We start from the raw sequence: 20,755 nt of genomic DNA, 5'->3' as shown, positions 1-20,755 counted from the left end.
CAGGGGCAGTACTGGTCTGCATCCTAGGGATATACCCCTTATTAGAAGTTTAGCTTTGAATACAGTTTGAGATCAAATCCACTCAGTGATCCACACAGCATACCATAACTGATTTTCTTCTGCTTTCTTGAGATGTCTGGATGATGCAGATCATATAGCTCAACATGTTTTTGGTAACACAAGCTTTACACAGAAAGTCAGCCCTCATCTATGAAAAAATCATAGTAACATTCAGCTAGATCACATTATATCGAAAGGCATAAAACAAGCAGCCTTTTCATCTAGGCAATCCAATTCCTTTAAACACACCAATAATAAGTTTATCTACATGGCTGTTGCCAAAATCAAGAAGCAGAGTAAACTTGAATGGGTTGAACTCATGATAGATCTGCTACAAGAGCCAGACAGCATGATTCAAGCTTGTCTGGGCATCTTCAGGCTAAGGAAGCTATTGCTGTGCAGACATCCCAGAAGACAGGCTTCTCCATGAACCCTGAAGCAAGCTTCTTCTTTTCTAGTCTCCCCTGCCTGACAACACCACATTAATGGTCCCCAGTTTCTGCAGAAAGGCCCATGAATTGTCACCCTGGGATCCTGGCACACTAAAATAGCTGCTGGGAAAAACAAAACAAAACAAATCAAAACAAAACAAAACAAAACAGAACAAAACAAAACAAAACAAAACAAACATTTTACCGAGAAAAGCCCAGCTAAAGGGCCCAGAAGAGACTGATGAAGACACTTTTCCATGCCTTTAGGTACCTACTTAAGAAAAGAAGAGTAAATCCACAATGTAAGCATTCTCATGCCTTGGAATAGTTCTATTCAGGAGACAAGCTCTATACAGATTTTGAAGTTGCACACTTTTCCCTTTGTTCATCTTCCATCTTTTGAATGGAAAAACTTTTATCATAAAAATCATGCTTGTCACATCCCTAGACCTGGAAAACTCTTCTGCAGTTGAACTACTGTGAATAAATGTGGTTTATTCCCATTACCTCATCTGAAAACAAAGAACATGTTCTCTTTTTCAGAGAACATGGCTCCCTGCACAGTCCCTAGCTTACGTGCTCACCTGCACGTACCTTGCATTATTCAAAAGAGTTCTAGAAGACACATTCCTCAAAAAAATTGAAGAGTGAGAGCAAATGAGAAAATGTTATAGCCACTTGTGTGCCAATACTTAACGCTGCTGCTGTGGCTGAGTTTAGTTTAATGGCATTGCCACATCCCAGCAGTCTCACATGGAGGCAGCATGTGTGGGGCTGGCAAGGAGCCATGACTCTGTGGTGCAGACAAGACTGAATGACACATCCACAAATTAAATGCTGAAGGGCTTGGAGAGGGGATGTTTGCTTGTTTGTTCAGTATCGACAAGCATAAATGGAAGAGAGCACACACATCTCCTCCTAAGGATCATGATCCTGAGGCTCCTATGATAGCTGCATGGCATCTTAGTGCTGCAGTTTGTATGACTCAGTATTTTTATTACAAAATGGGAATGTAAATGAATGGGATTACCCAAAGATTAAAGTGAAGTCCACATTGGATGAGCATGTTGCTGTATCAGAGTTGAACTCCACATTGTTCCCCTATGTCTTGCAATTTTAAGTTTGAGATCAGTTTTTAATTGATTTTAAATCAACACAAAACAGAATGTTGCTGCTGTTATGAACAGCACAAAACACTTATCTAAAAAAGTCCAAGGCATCAGAGGGGATGAGTTACAACACACACTAGTAGTGAGTCAATTATTTACTGTATAGCAAAGGAGGAAACAGTACTAAGAAACAAACCATTGCTGAAAAAAAGATGTGAATAGAAGCATTTCTATGCTACATACAGCTTTTAATCAGGTTTTAGACTTAAAATAACGATAATTTCAATTGTAAAGTCACTGCTTTACTTTTTTACTCAGATGGAATTCAAAATAGGGAAGAATTTAACACTTTCTAACATTTCTTATTAGCTTTTTGTCAAAGGGACAGAATATGTTTGATTATAAAATGATTGATTGGAAATAACAGCAAAAATGAGCTTTTCCATGGTAGTAACTATATTTTGTGTGAATCCGAAAGAAATGTGTTAACAGTGTAAAGATACTGGGAGAAGACCTATTTCATTTAGAAACCTGTGTTATCAGAGAGAAAATAAAAGCAGCACATTTTATATTAGGTAGTACATCATCACTTAATAATTAATTACTTAATTACACAGTATATCATTACCCTGAGAAAGAAACTGTTTTTTCTTGATATGATAGCTGAGAGAAGGATACCAGATCTTCATATTCAATGGGTTTTTTCTCATTTTCTTTCAAACTGTACATGTTTTTTCAAGAGATGAGTGTTGCAGTGTGATACAAAGAGAAGGTCTTTTTGATACTGGATTTTCTGATTCTGACACGAAAATGAGCAGCCAGTGTCAGCTGTGAGCATTGCATCTCTGTTCAACAGAAGTGTACTGGGTCTGGCTGAGCCGGAATTGGTTTTCCCCTGTAGCAGCCCTCCTGGTGCTGTGTTTTATGCTGGGAGCTGGCAGGGTGTTGATAGCACACTGGTGGTGTGGCTACTGCTGAGTGGTGCTTACACAGCACCAAGGCTCTTTCCGACATTTCCCCCTTGCAGTGGGATGGGGTGGGCAAGATCTTGGGAGGGGACACAACCAGGACAGCTGACCTGAACTGACCAAAGGGATATTCCAGACCATATGACGTCTGCTCAGTATAAAGCTGGGAGAAAGGAGGAAGGGGGTGGGGTCACCCTTGGTCCTCCGAGGCAACCACTACATGTATTGGAGCCCTGCTTCCTGAGAAGGCCCGACATCGCCTGTTCATGGGAAGTAGAGAATAAATCTGTTTTCTTTTTTGCTTCCACGTGCGGACCTTTGCTTTGCTTTGCTTATATTAAAACTGCTTTTGTTTTACCCACAAGGGTTGGGGTTTTTTTTTCCTATCTTATTTTCTTTCCCCTATTTGCCCTGTTGAGAAAAAGAGGGGACAGGGGGGAAGTGACAGAGCGACTTGGTGGGTACCTGGCATTTAGCCAAGGTCAAACCACCACAAGAAGGGATTAAGGTAGTGGTTGAAAATGAATCACTAGAATCCGGAGCTGTCTAATCCTAATGTTAGTTTAGTCTGCTAGTTAATTAGATACATCATGTCAGCTGGGTAAGACTGCTCTCCTGGGGGGCCTTCCCACTACATGCTGTTGTACTGCTCAAAGCACAGATGAAGAGGGGAAGGTGACTTGACTCTATACCCCAGAAGATACTCCCACTCTCAGCCTAGGAACAACTACAAAAGCACAACCAAAATCCTGATGGAAATACAGCAACTAAAAGAACATGAGCCTACAGCTTTCATTCCCCGGAAGTGAACACCTCCTATTTTTTATTTAAAATACTTTTCTGGAGAAAGGAAAAAAAACCACATCTGACAACTAAAACACTGCACAGCACTCAGAGCATCAAGAACAAAGAGGTTACTCTTTACTAAGGGCCCTCTCCCGTGGTCAAGTATCTGTCTCAACGGAAGGGCAAAAAACTCAGAGTTTCAGACCAGATTGTGGCAATCCATTTCAGCAGGGAAAGAGTTGTCCCTGGGACTGTCAGCTTGAAAACTTCTTTAAATTAATCTCTTTCCTGCTTTTATTGAATCCCATTGTGTTAATTTGAGCCTATTTCAATTTTAATTTGGATTTATTCATATACTCCAAAATGTTCTTGTTTGATCCCAGTTTCATATTACTCACCAATTTGCTTAGAATATGTACCATGTAATGCTTCGAGCTGTTAATGAAAATAGAATATCATGTTTAGAACAGATGTTTGTAGTCTCCCACTCTTTTTCCCAATGTTACGCTCAATCATGACTCTATTTGCAGCCAGCATTAAATTCTTAAATGTAAAAATTTAAAAAAAGCAACATATCACACCTTCAATAAAAATCTATTTTATCTACATCGCTGTTGCTTCACTCATATTGTGGAAGTGGAAAGTCTCACTAAAACTGAAATATGTACTCTCAAAAAGACAATCTAGGTCCATTGCTTTCTTTTATCACATTAAACATTGCAATTTCAAAGGAAAGAAATTAATGACCACTTAATTCATTGGAAGTCAATAGAAGCAGCATGAGCAAAAGAACTGCAGGACTCGCCTTTTGCTTTGGGGAAATTTCTGCCTTTCTACCTGTGCTGCCTGTAATTTTTCGTGTATTTTCCACACACCTTTCGCTTATTATCCCTATGTGCTTTGGTGATTATGAACCTTTGTGCTTTAATGACACACTCTAACAGTGGGGCGGTGGGTATGTTCCATTACATCTAAAGGTATTCCTTTGTCAGCCAGAGCGGGTGGCCAAAATCCAGGTCCTGCACATCCATCCAGGATGGAGGAAGGGATGACGAGGCAGGCGGCTGGCTTATTTTTGATACACAACTCCAGGGCAACCGCCTCCACCGGCGAGACCTGCGAAGCGTTGCTTCTCACGGAAGGGAGGCACAGCTGGAGGGACAGAGGTCCGGGGGCACCTGGGCGCCCTCACGCAAGGACCTGCGGGCGCCACCTCCGCTGGGGGCAGGCCGCGGGCGGGGCGGGCGGAGGAGGGGGGGCGGGCGGCCAGCAGGGGGAGGCGGAGCGGCGGCGGGCGCTGCCTCCCGCCGGGCCGGGGCCGCCCAGACCGCGCGTCTTTCCGGGGCGGGCCCCGCCCGCCGCCCCTCGGAGGTCGACGGGAGCCCACGCCGCGCCCCTGCGGGGCGGAGGGAGGCGGCAGGCGGCCGCGGCGAGGTGGGTGTCCGCAGCCCCGGGCCTTGCCGCCAGCCTCGCCCGGTGCGCGGCGCCCGCTGAGCGCCCCCGGCCCGCCCGGGTTAAGGCCTGCTGGTGCCGAGCGCCGCGCCGGGCCGGGCCGCGGGGGCCTCCCCGGCGCTGTCGGTGCAAGCGCGGCGGGCGCTGGGCTTACGGGGAGAGCGGGGACACGGCCCCGCGCCAGGACCAGGCCTGAGGAGGCCGTGCCGGAGGGCGGAAGGCGGGCGGAGGGGGGCAGGGGGGCGGGGGCGAGCGGGCAGCCGGCACTGGCGAGTCTCTGGCGCCCTCTTGTCTTGTAGTGGGCTTTGGCTCTGTGTAGGCGGCATTACTGATTTAGAAAATAGTATCAAAAGAAAACATTCTCATTGCAGGAGCTAATAGGACGGCCTCTGGATACACTCTTTACCCGATTTGGCTCGCCCCCGGCCCTGGGGGGCGAGCGGATCATTTAGCTGAAATGTTTTCAAATGGAGATGTTTAAAACAGGCTTTTAAACTCTTATCACAGTTTTACTTTATGATAATGTCCCACTGTGTATGCCAGTTCTTTAGTCTTCGGGAATGGTCTCGTGGCCTTTACCGCAACCTATTGAATGTTTTCTAGATTGTCTGAAATTTGGAGTATGAGCCCCAGACCAGAGTCTAGAATGGATACCTCTGGAGGGATTGCTAAACAAAATTTGTTGCACTTTAGGATGAAATTATAATTTTAATCTTTTCTGAGATGGAATGCAGTGGGTTTGTGGCATTTACCCCAGATTACTGCAGTTTGGAGGAGAAGTTGTATAGAAATAGGCATTGATTGATATATAACATCACCTCACAAGTGGTATTGATGACATTTCTGAACTTTGAGTTGATGTAAAAACCTGATTCTTCCCTAAAGACCTTTACAGTTACGTGTGTTTGCAAAAGAAGTTCAAGATTTTCTTCTATTTTGCATGCCTCCTCTGAAAGGCTGTTGGTGTAAAAGCCTTGCAGGATCTCAACAACTACAGAATTTGGTGTCCCTACTTAAGCATGCTCCTTGGTCTCTTGCTGTGGCACTGTATTTCCTTGTTCAGCATTTCCCTGGTAAGTAATCAAACTGACAACAGCAGACTGCCAGCAGGTTTGCTTTCCTTGATGACCATAGCTGGTTTTGAGTGGGGGACAACAGAAGGCAGCTGTTTTAAACTACCACTGACTTGGGCCGTCAGCACATATTCTTACACTTGCATCTGCTTACATTCCCCGTTCTCTTTTAGTTGATATTCCTTTGTCATACTAGAATGAGGATCAAGTGGAGGGTAGGAGTCAGTTTACTAGACACTTAGAAAGTTTGTTTAAGACAAATAGCTATGAAAATGTCGTTTTCTAGCTCTTTGTCTCAAAGAAACTTTGTAAGTGTCTGTTAGACTGAATGTCTAGGACATGTTCATGTAACGTTTTCCGTGTTCCTGATGTGTTGCTTTTACCTTGGAGAAAGAGGTGTGATTTGTCCCGGCAATCCACATCATCTGTCAAACCCAGGTTAGGGTTCCAAAATCAAATACTACATGAATATAAATTGTATACAGACAAATGCCTGCAAGTTCATAATAATTTCATCTTTCTGTATATGCATACAAATCCATAGAAAACAGGACATAATCCTGTCCAATATGTTAGTGATTATGCATATAAAACATTCAGAACCATAGAGCAAGAGTATATTGGTGACTTGAAGCTGAGATTATTTAAGAGTAGCATTAAAAAGTACACAGTTGGAGAAAAAATCAGCCATGCTTGTCTTTCCTTTATTAGTGCTTAGATAAAGTTTATAAAGATAATTATCTCATCTAAGTAATGGCTAGTTTTAGTGTCACATTTTATTTTTCCAGCAGATGAGGATTTATTAGGTAATGGAAATTCTATTGACAGGAAATGAGTCCAGTTTGGCTTTGCAAAATACAGCATGGGCCAAGTCCAGACTCATATGTGTCATTTGTTAAATTATTCTGTAGCACTGTAGTATAGGGGAGGGTGAGTTCTGAAGTTTGCAAGCATCCTTCTTTACATTTACATATTAATTTTGTTCCTCAAACAAATCTTTATAATTACTTGGGGTAGGCTAAAGAGAGCTCCAGGGTAATCATGTTGAAAGATTTTGTGTGTGCTTTTAGTGTTTCAGTTTCTTCATAACAGAAGACATATATGATACAGATGTGAGCAGGATGTGAATGCCATGGGGCATCTGTGTGACACTTTCTGTCAGTGATGAAATTGGCATGGAAATGACCTCTGAGGTTGGAGCTCTGCATTCCAGAAACGTGCTCATCTTAGCACAGGCCAGTGTTTGGAACCCGCTTGTTCACACAGCAGTAGTGTGCGTGCACTAAACACCATGTGTCTCTGGGATGATGTTCAGACAAATCGAGCTGCTGCAGTAGAGTTTAGAGTTGCCTGATGAGTGATTGGATATTCACTTTCATCAGCTCCTGATCAATAACAACTATACTTAATCCTTCACAATATTAGAACTCTTCAGTGTTTGTGCAAAACCACTGCTATTTGGTTTTATCCAATAAAATAAGATTAGTAAATTCTACTGATTTAGAAGCAAATCTCTATGGGGGCAGAACCTTAGTTGTAGTCTGGTGAAGCTGAAGTTGCACGGTGTTTTAGCCCAGGTTAAATGCAGCAGGTCTGACTGATGATGCTGTCTGGCGACTTCAGGAGTGTAGGGAAGTCAAGCTGTATCATCTGTACTGATGATGCCATCTGACAGTGTCTCACCCTCCCTCAGGGCTAGATGTCCCAAGACTGCTTTATGGTGATGGAAGAGCAGAGCATGAGAGACTAGCATAATTTTATAGATCAGGATTAGTCCTTTGAGTCTTTTTGTAACTGGCATTACAATATGGCCTTAGTATCATTCTACGCAGGTGAATAAATTGACGACCAGAACTCTGTTTTCCTTATTTTTTTTATAAAAACTTTAAGCTGGTCTCACACTACCTCTGGAAAAAGCAGACTCTTACTTCAGTAGGAGTAGTGGTCAATGAAGATTTCCTCCTGAGTTCCAGAGACAGTGTTGCTTATAATTATTTGAAATTTGTAAGGAAGTAAGACACTGTGCTAGCTTGTTTCTTTTTGTGAGATCTTGAAGCCTAGGTACTGATATTGTCATATTCATTGCCCTTCAGTTAATGTTTTGGTAGGAGTTGTCCACAGGAGTCAAATTTACCAGAGGGTGGAGGGATCAAAAAAGGCAGTATAAAGGAGAGAACCAGACCCATTTTATACACGTATGTGTATATATGGGAGAATAAGATATGTGGAAATCTAGGCTTTATTCATTTCACTGTTCACAGAACAATTTGGGGACATTTTCCTTGTTTTGAAGGCAAAAAATTTGGCTTGCTAGGTTAAAAAAATTGCCAGAGTGCAAACTATTTGTTCTGGCATTTTTATCTTGCATGTGAGCAGTCCGACATGCTGCAATTTTTTTATGCCAAAAACGCATCCATTCTGGGCAGCTATTTACTGTGGACATAAAAATTGCTAAGTATGACTGAGTCTGTTTACTGTCATCCATATTTGCATTTTTCAAAAAGGTTCCAAGCTTATTTTTGTGCTTATTATGTAAAATCCCAGACAATTAGGCTTCCACCTTGCTAAGTAAAACCAATGTGGTAGCTGCCAAGGACTATGACCAATGTCAGTGTGTGCCGTGCCAGTCACCTGCAACTTTGCAGTGACAGCAAGCGTACCACTCCGCCCCTGCAGCTGACTCTTACTGGTATCAGGCCTGACAAGTGCAAAGGATGAATCCTTTCTGTCCCAAACTGAACAGTAAATCCAAAGCCTGTTTGTTGCAAAATACTGTATTTTAGACAACTTAATTTTTACGTGGTCAGAGAAAAAAACCCTGATTCTTTCCTAGCATCTAAAATTTTATAATTAAGGCTGTAATTTTCAAAGTGTAATACCTTTTCTTTGAATTTGCTGTGTTGAAACTTCTTCTGGAAACATGGCAAGTTACCCTTACCAGAGTCCTCTGGAAGAGAAAAAGGTGTCTGACGGTGCAGTAAGGCTGGTGGGGCAGTGTCATGTCACCCATTTGTTTTTTTCTTGTGGTTGTTGCTTAGAAACATACAGTTAAGTAGCTTTAAGTTCAGAGTCCGCTGCAATGTTTTGTTCTTCCTTAGAGGTTATGCTGGCTAAGCTGTCTCTCTTAAAAAAAACCTGTGTAATATTGGTACTGAGGAATGCACTAGGGTCTTTTTTTTACTGAACATCCTAAAACATGCTTATCAGTTGCAGTGTAGTTCTGCTCACACTTAAGTTGTTTAAACTTGTGCCATAACATTGTGTGTTTGTGGTTAACTGTAGTTAGTTGAACTACAGGTAAGTCGTGCCTGAACAGAAACTGAAGCATTTTGGCTTTATGTAAAAGGGACTTGATTTTCCTGGTGTAAATTCTGATGTCGAGTGTCACATCTGCTGATAATCTCCGTGTAGACACCCTTTTGCTTCTGCTTTTTGCCTTTCAGTCCTAAAATCCCTTGTAAAGGTCCCATTAAGACACAAATTTGGAGGAAGCAGTGTTGTTATTAGTGTTATTATGAATAGGTAACTTCAGGACTCCAGTATGGCACCCTTCAACATCACTAAATTTACTTTAACTCTACCAAAGAAATCAAATACCTATAAACGTCTTCTGTAAATTAATTTGCTGTTGTAGGAAGGACTCAGGGCAATGTGAATGCTTTTAATATTACCAAGTTAAATCATCTTGGATGCAGCTTTTTATTTACTGCAGAAAGCATTGTATTAATGTTCTGATTAGGTACAGATTAGTTTTTGGATGGAATAATTTTAAGTAAAATATGTCGAGCACTGCAGCAAGATTACTGAGGTTCAAAGCACAGCACTTCTTTGCTTTTTTTTAATATCACATAATTCTTACTGGCATCTATGCAGTTGAAACGGCATAATGCATTTATGTCAGAATTTGTGTTAGGGAATTTGAAAGAGGCATTTCAGCAAGAAAACAGGGTTTTTTCGAAAATGGAACTACACTTTTTGATCTATGCAGTGTTTCTGGCCTGCTGCATAGTAAACCATTTTTCTGATTAATGTGTTGATAACGTGAACATAAACATCCTGGAGGGATGGTTTGATTGTGTTTTAGAACTGCGATTGAAGTATCACGTCTTAACATTAAATTTCATGAGCTATAACTTGCCACAAAACAATTAAACATTTTATTATTGCTTTAACAGGACAATGGTGCTTTGTTTTCTGAGCAGAACACTGCAACTAGCAAGACATTCATCCAGTCCACTGGGGAGACAACTCTGTTCAGCCAGCACAAATAAGCCAGTGTTGACTTTATTCACTAAGGTAAAAGTTGTTTACAGAATAAAGCTAGGCAAGACCGTGTATTTATCAGCTTTGATATACGTGACTCCCAGATGAAATGGCTTGGCCATGCTTTTTGTCTCCTTTAAATTTGTGTAGTATTGGGCATTTTACTTTGGGGGTGTCTTTTACACCAGGCTTTGCAGCACAGTCTCATTGTAGCAAGGAAGTAGTTACAACCAACAAATGAAGGTTAGTTGTGGCTCAGTGATGCTGCAGTCCATTTACTAGTAAAAATTGTTCTCTAACTGCCAGTGTTTCATTCGGGAAATGGAAAACAAAGCTGAGTTGTTATACATAATCTGCCCAGGACAGGCATTGACAGCCAAAGTAGGCTCTTCAAAGTGCTTGTGTTTAATTTCAGCACTACCTGTGAGACGGAAGATATATCCAAGTAGTGCTAGTAGTGCACAAAGAAGTAGATTGTGCTTTATTGCTTTATATTTTTTTTGCTTTATTGGCCGTGTAACACTCATGGGGATAAAATGCAGGCAAAGGTTTGCCTGTGGCATGAGCAGATAGGATTCTTAAGTATGTTTGGAAAAGCAGGAATGGCCATTTGTGAACTCTCACCTTCCATGAATTATCATCAAGAGCCTATGTTATCTGCAGAGGTCTCCTGCACTTTTACATAGGATGGCACACAGTGAGCTGTGCTGCATTTATATGGTTGATGTAGCCTTCAAGAGGGGATTAACTAGAAATGCAAAGCATCGAGAGTGTTGACATCAGTATGGTGGTCCTGCACAATGTTTGTTCATTCCATCCCTAGCTGTAAAGGAGTGTTTAAACTGTGTAACTTATGAATAGGTTAAAAAATAGAAGGGTCACCATCTGTTTATTAATCAGAGCAATGCATGCTATAAGAACTGTACTTTAAAGTTACAGCTCTCTCTCCCTCTGCCTGATACAGCATCAACTCATTCATAATCCAAATGTGATAAGGTAGGGAATAATGAGCTTACCTTTGGGTTAATAATTGGAAAAAAGCTCTTTGTATGATTTTTGTGTCTTAAAATTTCTAACTAGTAAGACACTGTATGAAATCACATTTTCTAATAGCAAAGTTCAGGTAGTTCTCTAAAGTGGCGTCTTGTTGCATGTGTTTTTAACTTAAAATGTTTTTCATGACTGATATCACTGGCAATTGCAAAGCAAAATGCAGACTACTTAAAAATAAATCTAATCTGCACTCTTAGTTTAGGCTAACTCCTTTTTCCTTCCTTCCAATTCTTAAGAATAAGGAGAGAAGAGGAGGAGAAGGCAGGAGGAGGCTATGACTTCTGCAGCCACTTCAAACTGATAGAAGCTAGCACTGCCAAATGGCTTTCCCCTCACAGGCTCCTTTTATGCCAACACAAGCATTCATGCAACAACTGCTCCAGGTTAAAAGAAAAACAACTCTTTTTTTCTTTCTGCATGGTTACTATTAACTCAGATCAGTTCTTCTGTCTAGCTCTACTGTGCAGCTGTTTTGAGTGCTTATGCCAGCACAGAAGTGACATACAGCACAGTGACAGGAAGATGGGTCTGCTTCCTTCAGCATCAGTGCCAGCTTAAAATGACCACAAAACTGCAATTTAAGTATGCAGTGTAAATGGCAATTATCGGTAGAAATAAAACTGTTCCTTCCACCACATGTATTGTCTAACATAATCTAGCTATCAGCACAGCATATGTCACTTTGAGAAGGAACTTTTACTACGTCAGCAGTAGGAGTCCTTTTTGCCACTGCAGTATACACCTGAGAGAGGTTGTCCAAGACAGCTTTATCCAGGCAGCCCTATTACAAATGAACATAAAGCAAGTGATGACAGAGACCTACTGTTGCACTGTTCTGTGGAAAAATATGTCCTAATATAAAGTATTATTACTATAATAATATTGTAATGCTATTCTGTGTTTAAACAGATTTCACTGTTAGTTGAAATAGCTCCCTATCTGATTTTTAAACTAGTTCCAATCTTACTAGTACCGTGTAGTGCTTAAACTTGCCATCAGAGCAGGAGTAAAAACACATTCTTTGCTAAGAGTCAGCTTAGTTTGTCAAATGCTTTTATGTGACTGTTATGTTAGAAAGCTCTCCCCAGGCTAGGGGAACCGAGTATGTCCTACTTTAACTGTAAGAAGCCTGGCATGTTACAAAACTGGCGTTCAGGATTCTGGGATGTTCCTTTCAGTCCCTAATATCAGGCATATCAGTCCAACCAGAAGTGACAAGAACTAGCAAGAACGCAGCACTGTTGATCTTTAGCATGTTGCATAGGTTTTCAGAGCATAAGGACTTGTCTGTGTAGGAAAAACAGATTAGATGTGAATTAACATATTTAATCCAAATTAATTCACACGCAGGAAATAAGAAGTTCCTGTTTCAGATTAACTCCATGTTTAAACAAGCCTTAGGAAGACTTTAAGTGTGAGGGAGAGGAGAGGGTCTTTTCCAGCTATGAGGGTATTTTGTGGCAGACGGACAGAGCCATCACCTTCACCACTGTATACTTTGCTATGTGAATTGTAGGCCAAATTCTGCCATCACTAACACTGAAGGAATATGCCTTCATGTGAGTCACTTCCTCAGGTATGCACTGCTCTAGTGATCATGATGCATGATCAGCAGAAGTCAGCTGTATAACTGTAGTGGAAGACCAGGGAGTTTTCAAAAATTAGAGGTTTTCTTTGACCCCATCACAGGTCAAAACACTGCAGCTGTTTGCCAGTTCTCCCTGCAGGAGGTTACTGTTCTCCCAGCTCTGCCAGTTGGAGGATCATGCTTAATTCCTTTCAGGCAAAGTCAGCCAGGTTATCTTAAATCACCTTCTTTTGCTATTTGAACTGAACCAAGTGACTTGATCTGAAACAGATTAGAAATTACTCATGTGACTTCCTCATTCCCCTTCTATCAAGGGAAATTCTTCTATCAAGAGTGGTACCCACAGTTGTTTTCAGCTGGTGATGACTATGCATTGAATATTCATTGCTGCTGACCGAAAGAAGAAAGAAGTCATTGTGCATGACCTTCCACACCATGCCCTTGAATCAGCCTTTAGAAGAGATGTTGAAAACTGTTAATTTGCACCATGAGAAAAATAATAGCAAATGAGAAATTAATTTCTGTGGCTGAACAGTTTATTTTCTTTTCATCCATGCTGCACTTATACAGCAAAGATTTAGAAAACAGTAAGACAGGATGGTACAGGGGAGAGAACCCACATTTACAGTAACAATCACTCCTGTCTGTGTATGTTACTTTATAGTAGAAATGATCTGTGTGTTTTACTGTATGCTTTAAGATGGTCTGAATATTTTCCTTTAGAAACCATGCCCTCTGTGTGATGATGCAAAAGAAGTGCTTGAGCCATATAAGAGAAGGGTAATGTATTGCAATACTGTATACATTTTTTATATAGAAAGAACAGATAATCAGCATGCTTTCTTTGTAAAAGAAAATTGCTTGGATTTATTTGCATCCATTATTCTTTCAAGGATGACCTCTTCAAGATAATTTCAGCACTGATTTCCATAAAACTCATTATCCAAAAGCATTTTGCAATAATGCTACTCAAATAAGTATTGGCAGACTAAACCAATATACACCTCGTTCCAATAGTTTTTACACCCACTGCTTTTGTAAATAGTATTGCCTTGTCTGATAGAGGAGTTTGCAACTTTTATGAGGTAGGTAATGATATCATTTGGGAAGGATGTTAGTAAGTGGGACTTCAAATATACAAACTATATGTGCTTGAAATTTTTGCTGTTCTTCAGCCAGGTTTTGATCTCTTTCTTGAAGGAAGAGACTGTTAACAGAAGCATTAAGAGGTGTTGCATTCAGCTGCCTAACAGGCAGCTGTTGTGTTGCCAGCTGCATATTTGTTGTGGTTGGTGCTCACAGGAGAGTGGTTTTTCACAGAGGATCAAGAGTATTGTCCTGGACTAGGGAGAGAGTTCTTTGTGGACACGTAGCCAAGGATTGTGACTACATAAATTTTGTATCCACAAAATGAGCAATTGTCTACAACATGGAAGAACAAATCAAAAAGCACCAAACAGCCTTGCATTTCTGAAAAAAGTACCGATCAAAAGACAAGCAGGTAATTGTTTTTCAGTGTCCAATAGGTACTAACATTACTTTTCTGTCACAGTTTATTTTGCAGGAGGTGGATATTACCCTTCCAGAGAACTCGGCATGGTATGATAAATACAAATATGATATACCTGTTTTTCATTTAAATGGGAAGTTCCTAATGAAACATCGAGTAGACATTCAGAAGTTTGAGGACCAGCTTATGAAGCTGGAGTTGCAAAATGATGGAAACCAGTAAAGAAAATGCAGCTGCTCTCGTGTGGATCGGAAAGGACTGTGCAATATAAATTGTGTGAAAAAGTAGGATTTAATATCTGGCCTTACATTTCTTAGAACATACGGTACCAGTGTCCTAAAAACTTGAGTGACTTGTGTTCTATTTTGTATTAATCATCCACCAGCAGCAACATTTTCTGTACCATTCATTTGTTGCTATCCTAGGCTGGCTTTTCATTGATAGAATAAATGCTGCTCTAGAAGAGCAGGTAAACTGAAATGTGTTTGGATTGGCTTTGCATGGCAAAGTTTTGATAGCAGGGAGGCTACAGGGGTGGCTTCTGTGAAAACCTGCTAGAAGCTTCCCCCGTATCCGATAGAGCCAGTGCCAGCTGGATCCAAGACGGAGCTGCTGCTGTCCAAGGCTGAGCCCATCAGCGACAGTGGTAGTGCATCTGGGATAACTTGTTTAAGAAGGGGGAAAAAAGAGACCTAGGCAACTGCAGCTGGAGAGGAGTGAGACTGTGTGAGAGAAGGAACTCTGCAGACACCAAGGTCAGTGAAGGAGGTGCCGGAACAGAGATTCCCCTGCAGCCCATGGTGAAGACTGTGGTGAGAGGGCAGGCTGTCTCCCTGCAGCCCATGGAGGGCCCCACGCCAGAGCAGGTGAATGTCTGAAGGAGGCTGTGACCCCATGGTAAGTCCACGCTGGAGCAGGCTCCTGGCAGGACCTGTGGACTTGTGGAGAGAGGAGCCCACGCTGGAGCAGGTTTGCTGGTAGGGCTTGTGACCTGTGAGGGACCCACGCTGGAGCAGTCTGTTCCTGAAGGACTGCACCCTGTGCAAGAGACCTGTGCTGGAGCAGTTCGTGAAGAACTGCAGCCTGTGGGAAGCATCCACATTGGAGAAGTTTGTGGAGGACTATCCCGTGGAGGGACCCCATGCTGGAGCACGGGAAGAGTGTAAGGAGCCCTTGCCCTGAGGAGGAGGGAGTGTCAGAAACAATGTGTGATGAACCCCCATTCTCTGTCCCCATCTACTGCTGGGGGGAAGGAGAAAGAGAAAATCAGGAGTTAAGTTAAGCCTGGGAAGAAGGGAGGAGTGAGGGGAAGGTGTTTTTAAGATTTGGTTTTATTTCTCATTATCCTATTCTAATTTGATTGGTAATAAATGCCAATTTCCCAAGTCAAGTCGGTTTTGCCAATGATAGTAATTCATGAGTGGTCTCTCCCTGCCCTTATGTCAACCTATGAGCCTTTCATTATATTTTCTTTCCCCTGTCTAGTTGAGGAGGTGGAGTGATAGAGCAGCTTTTGTGGGCACCTGGTGTCCAGCCAATGTCAATCCACCACAGTGTTTCAAGACTGTTAGTACTTATAAGCTGTAAATCTGTAAGAGACTTCCTTGAAGAAGTCTTGGGGTCTATCCTAAGTGCTCATTTGAAATGGAGAAGAGGGCATTTACTGTTAATGAAAAGGACACTTGATTAAAGACAGCACACTCTCACTGAAGCAGAGTCATATCTGTAGAACAACATCACAACTCGATACAGCTGTTACATTAACCCTGAATAGTTTGTTTTTCTTCTAATGGGATGATCATATGTTGCACTTAAGTCTCTTTTATCTACTACAGCAGGCTTTGAGCTCTGTAGTACTTGAGTCACAAGAAAAAGTAAAAATAGAGTGAATTATAATTGAGCCAAAAGAACCAAATCTGTAATGAAAACAGCATTTATTAGCAAAGCATTTGAGTGTGATGCTTTCCCCATCATGAGAAAAAAAAAAAAAAAGGCAAAATTTGAAATAGCAAGATGCTTCTTGAATAGTATGTTGCAGCATAGCTTTCCCCTATTCACAGTGCTTTTCATCACCATTGACAGAACAGGACCCTAGAGACAAGAACTATACTTCCAGCAGTTCCTAATGCTACAGTCAAACTCTTAAGTGTACACAAGTTACTGTTAAATAATAGGTCTGAACTACCTCTGTATCAACAAGCAAGCCTTTTGCTTTCCTTCTATAATCTGAGATGGTTTCAGGAGGCCCAGGTTTTTCCTTACTGAGGTTTTGTAATAAAAGAACTGGCATACAGCACTTCTCAACCATAGTTCAAGTGCTTTTCTGAAATACAGCAATATTATCTCAAAGATATGGAGGACAGAGGTCATGTGAGCTTGCCCCATTTCCCAGTATACATCACTGACAGAGGCTGGAATAGCCACTAGAGAACGATTTGCCTTTGTTTTATTTTTAATAAGGCCTGTTTTGGGAAGAAAAAAAAAAAAGGAAGTTAAAAGCAAACTTCTGATCGTATAGGAGACGATGAATCCCTTGTTCCCTATTCATTCAGACTGTGGAGGTTTTCTTCCGTAGCCAGTGTCAGATTTTTTTTACCCCCTTTATTTTGTAAAGTGAATGATAACAGGGTTTTTATAATAGTTTTTGTCTATGGTGTGGCCTTTAACAGTGACATGGAGGTTTTACATTATTTCTAGCTGTGAGTGCTAGTTGCATATAATGTACAGAGAAGGAGTGGCTGCTTCTTCCAACTCTTCTGGTGTACAGTCAAACACAATCCTGCATTGTGCATGCCTCAATCCTATTTTCCTTGTCAACACAAGCAGCAGATTCATCTGTGTAAGAAATGTCATTGTAGACAAAAGTGCAAGCAACAGGCCTGGACTCCAGGGTGAATGTATGGAAACATCACTGACAGACACTCCTCTCCAAACACCTCCCTGTCCTTTCAAAGCGAAAACATGAGATATACTGCCAAACCTTCCAGTGGTATCTGAGAAGATATTACGGTTCTACTGTTTTAAGGGAGTGGAAGCCCTATTCTCATCAGTTTGGACACAAAGATAGGAGATGGAAACATGTCAGTATGGACTGTTGGCGGCACATCTCAAAGAAGGAGCTGTGCTATAATCATTTCCAGATAAAAGCACTGCAGGACAAGGTGATCAACAAGAGACTGACAGTTCATTTTGGACCGTAGGTGCTACTGCAGGTTTCTTGTTGCCAAATTAGGTTGTGTCAAGGTTGCTGAGGATTTTATTCCCTTCTCTGTGACCTTCTCTGAGGAATACAAAATACTGAAGTAAAAACTCCAGGAGGCCACCTTCTCTTCTGAAGCCAGTGGCTCTGCTCAGTGGAATAATAAGGCATTCAATGACTGTCTTCACATGTGAACACTTAAGAGTTCACATCTTCTAAGCAGCAGATCAGAGAAGTGTTTCAGCATCATCTTCCGTTTCGCTGCCATTATCAGTCCTAAAAATAGTCATATTAATTTTTGATCCCATAGGCAAAATAATTTATTAACCTCAATGGGATGAGAATTTTACCTCAAATAGTTAACTACGTTCCATTTCCTTTGACATGTGGGGAGACTGAACAAGTGCTTGTGTGACTTGGCATAACTAGCAGGTCTGCCACCTTCATTTTCCAAAAACAAGAAAGTATGAATCATAAGTAAATTTGAGGGTTTTTTCTTCTTTTTGAGTATAATAAATGCAGCGGGCTCCCAGCACATGCATCTCTCTAATCAAATGTGTTAAAGTATAACCTTAAAACGAGAAGGCATGTGCCCTGCTGAATATATATTTATGGAGGCATATGCAATTTTGTGAAAATTGGCAATTTACTCTTTTGACAGTGAATGTTGGCAGGAGTGCAAAGCTCCATAATGTACTATCCGTGAAATGTAAAAAGAGCTTGAATACAAGATGAACTTATCTCCTATTTCTGGCCAATTAAAAAGCACATACACAATGTCCTATCTTCTTCCAGTAACCATAAATAACAAATACACACCAAGCTTGCTTGCTTATATGTTCTACTTCTCCAACTATTTGTGCCTTTAAATTACACACAGTACAGAGAAGGGATTGTCTCATTTCTTTAAGCATAGCACTCCTAGCACAGCGTCTTCCCATCCAAACACACACACACACACACACACACGCAAGCACGCACGCATGCACCCCCACCCCCCCTCCTTCCTGTAATGAGACACAACTACACCCACTACTTCTGCGGAGAAGATGAAAGAACAACATGGGACATGTATTACTGGAATGTACCTAGATACTGTGGTGATCAGGGCATACCAAACTGTCAGCTTTAATTCAGGGCTTTACTATAGGCCATATATTTTCAACCTGTCTCCTGAAGAAATGAGACTTGGACTGTGTAATTATGTTATCAGTCCAATTCTTCCCCTTCCCTGCTCCACTTCCTCTCTGACTCCTTCCTAGGAATGTTTTACCTGGGGACCACTTCAACAAAGTGATCCAGCTGGTTGGTTGGTGGTTTTTTTTTCCACTATTACATTACTACAGGTTTCCTGAAGATCTGCTCCCAGGAAGGTGACAAATTTCTCCATCCATGTCCCCCAGTGGGGAAAAAACTGTGCTGAATGAAACCACCATGCATTTTGGCCAGCTGACTGCTCCCAAGCAAAGAGCAGAAGTGTAGCTCTGTACTGACTGTGACATTTAACATCTCTCATCCAGAAGGCATATGACAGCAAATATGCCAAGGAGCCACACTGCTGCAGTGGAAGGAAGTTTATGGGATAAAGGACACCAATCCACTGGTAATAAGTCTCTTTAATTTTGTTTCTCCCAAAACAGTCTGTTTAGTTGTAGACAAGTGCTTGATGAGCATCACTGCAAAGTTCAGGCACTTAAAAAAGTGGTCAGAAACCACCTTTATACACATAGAGTTGATGTCTGTATAGGTCTAGATGCATATTTAAGCTTTTACTTGAAGAGGTGACGCATCCATTGCAACAAAATCTCCATGGTGGTAAGGGTTGTCACTGCAGATCTGTTTGCAAGGCTAGGATCCAAGTGACTTTACTGATGTTCCCACTCCAGTGAACATCTACATTTCTGCTTAATTTAATTTGCCTGCCTTTTGTCAAGGTTTACTGAATGACTCCCAACAACCATGGCCCTAACCTTTTAATACACAGGTAGCACCTGTATGCAGCTTCCATTTCTACACGGAAGAGCACCTGTGTCACTGGGGGTAAACACACATCCAGGCGCAAAGATAGGTGGGGGTTTTTTTGCTCCACTGATGGGAAAGCAGATCAGAGGCAAAACTGCCATGTGATCAGGCTTCTAGAAAAATTTAAGTGTATCTTGGTGTTTTAATGTGCAGTTGTATGGAGAGAACACAGCAGTTTCACCCAAATACAGCAAAATCGATACTATCTCAGCCCTGCAATATTCATTTATTTTTGAACAAAAAAAGCAAGGTTGCTTGAGAAAGGCCATGAAACCAAGAATTAAACAAACAAATATATTGGCATTCAGGTTATTCCTTTAGGTTACTCGTTGCTATCTTAGGAACTTTAAGCTGTCATTTTAGATACAGCTTTAACTGATTTTCAGTGACTTTGACGTTTTCATTGACATCGGTGTGAGCTTCACAGGCACAAAGGTGCAGCAGGCTTCAGAAAAGCTGCTTCTCTCAGACTGCCGTGAAATAGGTATTTTGAGGTTCTAACTTGTGACAAGAAACTGATGAATTGTTTTTCCACGTTTGTTTTTTGTTTGCTTGTTTGATGTTGGTTGGGGATTTTGCTTGGCAGTTTGTTTGCTGTGGTTTTTTGTAGATCTAGCCTCGGGTCTCGCACTGTCCCCGTTAACACCAAAGACTTACCGGCGGTTTTCGCTCCCTGGCGGCTCCCCCCCAGCCTGGCGCTGGGCACGGGACGAGCCCCCGTTTAAAGCGGGCGCAGGGGCCGACCGCGGGGCGGGTGAGGCCGGAGGTGGCCGGGCCGGGCGGCGGCGCTGCCGGGCGGAGGCGGGACCGCGCTGCAGCCCCCGCCCGCCCGGCTCCCGGCGGAGGGGGAGCGGGAGGGGAGCGAGCGCGGGGCGGCGGGACGGGCGCCACTCGGGCGCTCCGGCTGCCTGGGAGGCACGTCCCGTGTTTGCAGGTGGCCGCGCAGGTCACGGCGGCGGGAGGCGGCGGCCCGGCCCCCCGGGAGCCCGTACACCCGCGGGAGGCGCGGTGCTGCTGGACGGCGGCGGCGTGACCGTGGCGGGGTGGCGGTGCCACCGCTCTCCGCGTTTCTGCCCGCGGATCTGCCGCCTCTCCGTGCAGCCATCCGCGGCGCGGCAGCCGTCCGCCTCCCCGCGCACCTGTCCGGTGTCCCGAGGGGGCGCGGCCGCCTCCCGAGAGCCCGGCTGCGTCCCTGAACTTCGCCAGGGCTCGCCTCGGCGCCCGTCCCCGCCGCTGCCTCA

The 20,755-nt window shown here is 42.6% G+C and overlaps 1 protein-coding gene across 3 annotated transcripts in view; it reads left to right on the top strand.

The window, feature by feature from the left end:
- The first annotated feature begins 4,675 nt into the window (after positions 1–4,675).
- MARCHF3 (membrane associated ring-CH-type finger 3) overlaps positions 4,676–20,755 on the top strand; it is a 109,823-nt gene continuing 93,743 nt past the window's right edge. For 2 of the 3 annotated variants that reach the window (XR_012621737.1, XM_074813317.1), the window contains exons 1-6: positions 4,676–4,788; positions 5,763–5,879; positions 10,055–10,175; positions 11,107–11,138; positions 13,507–13,563; positions 14,336–14,382. Coding sequence is in view for 2 of the 3 variants with exons in the window: in XM_074813317.1 (XP_074669418.1) it covers positions 10,059–10,175; positions 11,107–11,138; positions 13,507–13,563; positions 14,336–14,382 (253 nt within the window). In the remaining variant the exon portion in view is untranslated. Of the gene's footprint in view, positions 4,789–5,079; positions 5,880–10,054; positions 10,176–11,106; positions 11,139–13,506; positions 13,564–14,335; positions 14,383–20,755 lie in introns of those variants that run through there. The other variant, XM_074813318.1, reaches the window with a different exon arrangement.

The sequence above is a fragment of the Strix aluco genome, chromosome Z (genome assembly GCF_031877795.1).
Source record: "Strix aluco isolate bStrAlu1 chromosome Z, bStrAlu1.hap1, whole genome shotgun sequence".
Taxonomy (NCBI): domain Eukaryota; kingdom Metazoa; phylum Chordata; class Aves; order Strigiformes; family Strigidae; genus Strix; species Strix aluco.
This window is presented reverse-complemented; position numbering and strand designations above follow the sequence as displayed.